The sequence below is a fragment of the Dendroctonus ponderosae genome, unplaced genomic scaffold (assembly GCF_020466585.1).
Source record: "Dendroctonus ponderosae isolate FM_Combo_2020 unplaced genomic scaffold, Dpon_F_20191213v2 Dpon_F_20191213_9, whole genome shotgun sequence".
Taxonomy (NCBI): Eukaryota; Metazoa; Arthropoda; class Insecta; order Coleoptera; family Curculionidae; genus Dendroctonus; species Dendroctonus ponderosae.
The window spans coordinates 8,601,779-8,608,572 of NW_026019116.1; the positions used below are offsets into that span (position 1 = coordinate 8,601,779).

The following is a 6,794-nucleotide window of genomic DNA, read 5'->3' on the forward strand; positions in this document are numbered from 1 at the left end:
TTTTTGCTCATTTCTCGGAGGCAAAATGAGCAAGAAGGCTCATTTGCACATCATTCTAGAGATAAATAAATGGCCTTTTTAGAAAGTGAACCATCGATACGGAAATGTTGGCAGTTTTCTCAAAAAGTGCTTGACCACTATAACTCCCCCCCTGGATACAAAATATTTGCTGAGCATGGTGATAATTTCGTTAAAATTGAACTTAATCCTCATTTTTGCCACGTTGTCTTTTTTACAACAAGAAGAACGGAGAGGGAGATGGTGGACGTAGTCTTTTCCTCCAACTCATAAGTGTGCCAACAAACAAAATAACGAGAAAACGTCCTAGAAAAGCTCACTGTGAAGGTGCCAAAACCTTCGACTTGTCCATCGAGTTCAACGATAGCCACACAGAACAAAGCGCTGTTCTTCAGCAATGGAAACAAAGAACAGAAGAACAAGAGAAAAAAAACGAAATTTTCGATTATTTTATTTCGATTCTAGCTCAAAGGTGGTACAAATAAACGACGCCCAACCAACATTATATTTATAATAATTACGAATCTCGCCATGCACCGCAGTTGGTCTTCGCATAATTATTTCTCGGACCGTGCGGGCAATTGCAATGTAATCGAATAGGGAACCAGTGGCGTACTTTCACCCCGACGCATTTTACACAAAAATGGTTGCTCAATCGCCCACAAAACAGCATTAAAATCCTGCTAAACATTTGAACAACAAACGCGTCGCAAGTCTTGGCTGGAAAACCGCATTTTCCTTTGCTGAGCGCCAATTTCTCGTCAAACCCTGGAAAACCTTTTGACTTTGCAATGCAAGAACAAACGACTATCTACCTAATAAAACAATTGATGGTTTCAAAATAAAAAAAAGCAGGAAAAATGGGTATAAACTGAAAAACACTCACTCATTCATCCATACATTAATTGCGAAATGATTCAGCCCGCGTGCGGTTCGTAAATGCGTCGGCACTTTGACGTGAATAATTATTATTACAAAATGTTTACGATATAAAAACATAATATAAATAGTCGGTTTTACGATATAAATTAAATAATTTAAGGCGAAGGATTTATAAACGGCGATGCGAAATTATGACTTTTCCGTGCCGGCCATAAAACAGCGAGTAAATAATATAAAATATATTACTATTATGATTATATTTAGATGTTATTTATGGTTTTGTTCGAATAATATTATATGGGAAGACGGGGAATGCGTTTGCGTCACGTCGGGGGGCATAAATCGGGCGCTTTTTACCAAGAGATGGATTTCTTTGCAACATTTGCGCGCCCAACCTTTGCCTCTAAGTCCCAAGCAAATATTTTAATCAATAGTAAATCCAGATAATGACTAATGACGCCTACGAGCGCTCGCGATCTATTTACTTTATAAGGCTTTATAACTCTTTCTAATTGCTTGATGGTTGTTTAAACATTTCGGAGATTTACGCAAATATTGCCGAATCGTTAAGCAAATGGCGGCGAGGCCGTCAGAGCCCAAATGTTTATATTTTATTTATTATTTATTTATATAACATGGTCGTAAACTTGGGGGGCCTAATCCAACATGGAACATTTCCACGTCCAAACCCATTAAATGTGAAAAATATTGTACTCGCACAGAAAAACACATTAGTTCACACACGAATTACCCCTAGAATACTTCAAGAAATTTTTTTATTGTTTTTCTGCCTGCCTAATTGCCAGATTTCTGCCGCGTGGGTCATTTCCCATTGATTACTCGCGTTTTCTATGCACAGGATTAGGCTTTTTCTCCCATTTGCCGTGTTGCCAACAGCAGTGTTTTCTCTAAACTCAACTGATTTCAAACTACATGTAGGATCTTTGTCCCAATTACCCTGTTGCCAGACTGCAGTGCATTCAACGTCGATAGAGAAAGAAAAACTATTGCATTCAAACTCGCAAATTTTTCAAAAATCTATCAACGACAGGATTTTTTTGGCAATTTCCTGTGTTGCCGATTGAAGTGTTTTCTTCAACTTTAAATTGAGCCAATTTCCAAACTCCACTTCACATGGTTACAGAGAAAAAATTATTGCAGACAAACTCGCACTCTTGGTACGTGCCAAGTAAAAAAATTGTCAAAAATCAACGAATGGCAGAGATTTTCTGCAATTTGACGTGTTGCCAGACTGCAGGGTTTTCTTCAAATGGCTTCAAATTTCAAAGGGCCACTTGACCTGATATCGCCGAGAAAAATTGTTGAAAACAAGCTTGCACTCAAACTCGGATTTTTATCAAACATCTACCAGACAGGAAATTTTTGAAAATTTTCCGCATTGTCAGTTTGAACTGACTTCTTAAAATTCAAATTTAAAACTCCACCTCCAATGGTTAAAAAGAAAAAAACCTATTGAAGACCGGATTCCACTCCCATTGCGCCCAAACTGGAAAATTGTTCAAAAATCAACCAATTTGTAGCGTTCATTAGCCATTTACCCTGTTGCCCGACTGAAGAGTTTTCTTCAAATAGTCCAAATTTCAAAACTCCACCTGAGCTGTCCACAAAGGAAAAAAATATTGAAAGCGAGCTTGCCAGCTCCCGTTGCAACCAAGCACGAAAAATGCGCAAAAATCTACTAATAACAGGATTTTTTGCGACTAGGTGCGTTGTCAGATTGAAGTGTTTTCTTCAACTTCAAACCGGGCAAATTTGAAAACTGCGCTTCATCGGGTTAAATTGGTTTATCGAAGACAAACCTACACTCTTTTACGTGGAAAACTGAAAATTTGTGCAATTTCCCGTGCTGCCAGACCGCAGCGTTTTCTTCAAACTGGGCAAATTTCAAAATCCCAGTTGACCTGATTGTGTAGAAAAAAATACTGAACTCTCTAGTTGAACCCAAAGTGAAAAAACTTCAAAAACCAGTCAAAGGCCGAATATATCTGGAAAGTCCGCTGTTGCCATCTCGCAGTGGTTTCTGTGCACTGTGCCAATTTCAACATCTTTTCCTGCTTATAAGGTGGTTGCAGAGAAAAAAGTTACTGAAGGCAAATTTGCACTTCAGTTGCATCCAAACTAAGAAAAATCTCCTGCTTTATCGGCAATTTCCTGTGTTGCCAGACAGAGTTGTTTCCTTCGAAATGGGGAAATTTCACCGGGTTTCAGTTGCAACAGGATGAAAAGTACTAGATTCAGTACAATAAGGGCAAGTGCTGCAACACTGAAAGGCCCCCAATATCCAAACGGATCGTCGGACTGTGGCAGTGAGGAGAAAGAGGAGGCAAATGAGGAGGAGGAGGAGGAGGAGGAGGTGCGAGTGAGCGAGAGACAGAGAGAGAGACACGTTCTTATGGCCGCGAATATGATAAATTAAATTTCGGGAATAGTGGAGTACCAATTTGATTAAACTCGCAGAAAGCCCGGCCGCCCACCCCGGAAATCGATAACTTGGCATAAATTATACATAAAGAGGCGTACTCGGATGAAATGAAACAATTCCACATTAATAGCAACTGTTTCATTAATATATTAGTAACTGTTGTAAATAAATTTAATTAAATGCAAAATTTATGCGAGGGCTCGGAGCTTCCGTGCCGGTTCGCTTCCATTGGTTCCTCGACTAAATCCGCCAGCCGCCCCCCAACCCCCCGCTTTACTCCCCCCGGATTGAAATATTGAGATATATGATGGCCGGGGCCGCTCGACTCTCGAAACGTTTAATCTTTAATCGCTCCATTATTGGGGCCTACGCCGACAACTACACTTACTTATTTATTTAGCAATTTCGAGATTTGTTAAGCGATTACCGATGCTTTGGGGCAAAAATGCCAAAAGTGCCCACCACAATCGGGTTAGAGTTCTAGTTTTAGGCAATTCAACTTCAACACTTACCGGCTATCGAAGATGTGGAGGCTCCGAGCCAAGCGTGGGACGATTCCAACAACTTAGCCTGGAAAAAAAAATGTTGAAAATTAAATTGAAAAATCTGCAGATATAAACAATGTGTTTTGCGTTGTTGAAAATGTTCCAAAGTGTTGGTGTGCGGCGAGAGGGGGCCAACAAGTCCTGCGGAACATTCCTGCAGCATCTGCCGCTGAGTTATCGCGTTTATTTCAGGGCGCGACGACAGTGTAAACACGTTTATTAAAAGATATATAAGTCTAAGTGAAAATAATAATAATATTTAACGTTACATAGTGGTAAATATTGCGCGGCCCCGCTTTTCCGGTCGAGTTTCTGCATATTTGAACGCGTGCCCGCCCGATTAATCATCGTTTCTGTGTCACTTTGTTGTGTCTTCCACAACTTACGCATTTCCCGTGTAGGTTTGGTTGGAAAACGTTCAGATTTTCGCATTTCCAAATGCGCTCGCCTGGCATCGATATGATTTCCGTTCGAAATAAAACTTTCTAAATTACAAAACGACATAAAACAGGCCGTTAAACTGGAAGTTGTAATTCGTTGTTTGTTTTATACGTATAAACTTACACAAACATATAAAAAGGAAATAGTTTCGGTGTGCGACGGAGCCGAGCCTCCGAACTTCGATTTTCGTAAACAACTAAAAATACGCTTTTATTTCTAATAAATACGATTTTAAATAAATACGGGCGCGTGTGTCAATATTTAGTTATTTGGGCGCCGGCCGGAAACCGGATGTTAGGGGTTGCAGGCTGTTTATGCTTGTCAATTCGCCCCGGTTAATAACAATTAATTCGATCCAAGTCTAAACACGTCGTTTTCCTTTCGTTTAGTCAACAATGCAACTTCCCAACATTCCCAACTGATCCTAAACAAGTCATTTCTTGAAGAATCCCCTTGAATTTACAGCCTGCATGAGCAAACACTGTTTAATCAAACAGTTTCTGAGCATTTGGAAATGTGCAGCAAAACCCCCAGGAATCATAAAACAACTTCTGCCCAACACATTCATCCTAAAAACAGCCCGAATTTCCTGCTAAAAACAGACATTTGAACCTTTCAGGATTCGTCTAGTCAAATCCGGCCCCAAATGTACACTGATTCAAATACAAATGTCCTTACAAAAGTTATAATTTCTTCTAAATGCTCAATTTTCCATTTTTCTTCTCTTTTCTAAATCCCTTTCCAGCTTCCAATTTGGAACAAAAATCAAATAATTGTTGATTGCTAAAAAAAACGTGGTTTTCAGTTTAGACTGAGTTTTTTTTGCTTTACTTTCTACTCAAAAATGCTCTATTTTGACAGCTGTAGTTTCACTTAAAAATACTGATGATCTGGAGGTCTTTACGCGAAAAATACAAGAAAATGTATAACTTTGTAAACATTTTACAAGAACTTTTTTCAGCTTCGAATTTGGCATAAAAGCCAAATAATTTCATTCAGTTTTTTACCGAAAGTAATTATCATTATCTTGAAAAAACGGCCAGAGAGCAAAAGCACGAAAAAAGATTTGGAAAACTCGCCGCCCTCATCGCTCTGATATCAGTTGTAACAAAATTTCTATTAACCAATTTTTTCGGCGCAAAAATCGCATTATTTTTTAGTTTCACTTAAACAGTCAAAGTGTGAAACAAAAATTTGTACATCGTTTACTTCATAACGTTTCGGCGAGACAACAGCGCCATCATCAGATTTAAAATTCATACAAACTCATAATTGGGAAACAGTAGATTCTTTTAGGTCTTTGCTGACAGCAACTTCAACAGCAAACTTCATGGAATAATTGTCTAGATTTTTCCTAGTCTGGATGCAACTGAAGTGCAAATTTGTCTTCAGTAACTTTTTTCTCTTGCAACCAGCAAACAGGAAAAAATGTTGAAATTGGCACAGCGCCCAGAAAACACTGCCATGTGGCAACAGCGGAAATTCCAGATATATTCTGCCTTTGACTGTTTTTTGAAGTTTTTTCACTTTGGGTTCAACTAGAGAGTTCAATATTTTTTTCTACACAATCAGGTCAACTGAGATTTTGAAATTTGCCCAGTTTGAAGAAAACGCTGCGGTCTGGCAGCACTGGAAATTGCACAAACATCCTGCCTTTGGTTGATTTTTGACAAATTTTTAGTTTTCCACGTAAAAGAGTGCAGGTTTGTCTTCGATAAACCAATTTAACCAGATGAAGTGGAGTTTTTAAATTTGCCCAGTTTGAAGTTGAAGAAAACACTTCAATCTGGCAACGCAAATAGCAATAAATCCTGTTATTAGTAGATTTTTGCACCTTTTTCGTGCATGGTTGCAACGGGAGCTGGCAAGCTCGCTTTCAGTATTTTTTTTCTTTGTGGACAGTTCAGGGGGAATTTTGAAATTCGGACTATTTGAAGAAAACTCTTCAGTCGGGCAACAGGGTAAATGGCTGTAGAATGCTACAAATTGGTTGATTTTTGAACAATTTTTAAGTTTAGGCGCAATGGGAGTGTAATCCGGTGTTCAATAAGTTTTTTTTCTTTTTAACCATGGGAGGTGGAGTTTTGAATTTGAATTTTAAGAAATCAGTTCAAACTGACAATGCGGAAAATTTACAAAAATTTCCTGTCTGGTAGATTTTTGATAAAAGTTCGAGTTTGAGTGCAAGCTTGTTTTCAACAATTTTTTTCGGCGATATCAGGTCAAGTGGCATTTTGAAATTTGAAGCCATTTGAAGAAAAGCTTGCCGTTTGGCAACACGTCAAATTGCAGAAAATCTCTGCCATTCGTTGATATTTGTCAATTTTTTTACTTGGCACGTACCAAGAGTGCGAGTTCGTCTGCAATAATTTTTTCTCTGTAACCATGTGAAGTGGAGTTTGGAAATTCGCTCAATTTAAAGTTGAAGAAAACACTTCAATCTGACAACGCAGGAAATTGCCAAA

General features: G+C 38.6%; 1 protein-coding gene across 1 annotated transcript in view; it reads right to left on the reverse strand.

Moving 5' to 3' along the window:
• LOC125505574 (protein bric-a-brac 2-like) overlaps positions 1 to 3,913 on the reverse strand; it is a gene marked incomplete at its 5' end in the record, with an annotated part of 10,545 nt that extends 6,632 nt beyond the window's left edge. The window contains 1 exon segment of the mRNA XM_048669583.1: positions 3,856 to 3,913. Within this exon segment, the coding sequence (XP_048525540.1) occupies positions 3,856 to 3,913 (58 nt within the window).
• Positions 3,914 to 6,794: the final 2,881 nt, after the last annotated feature.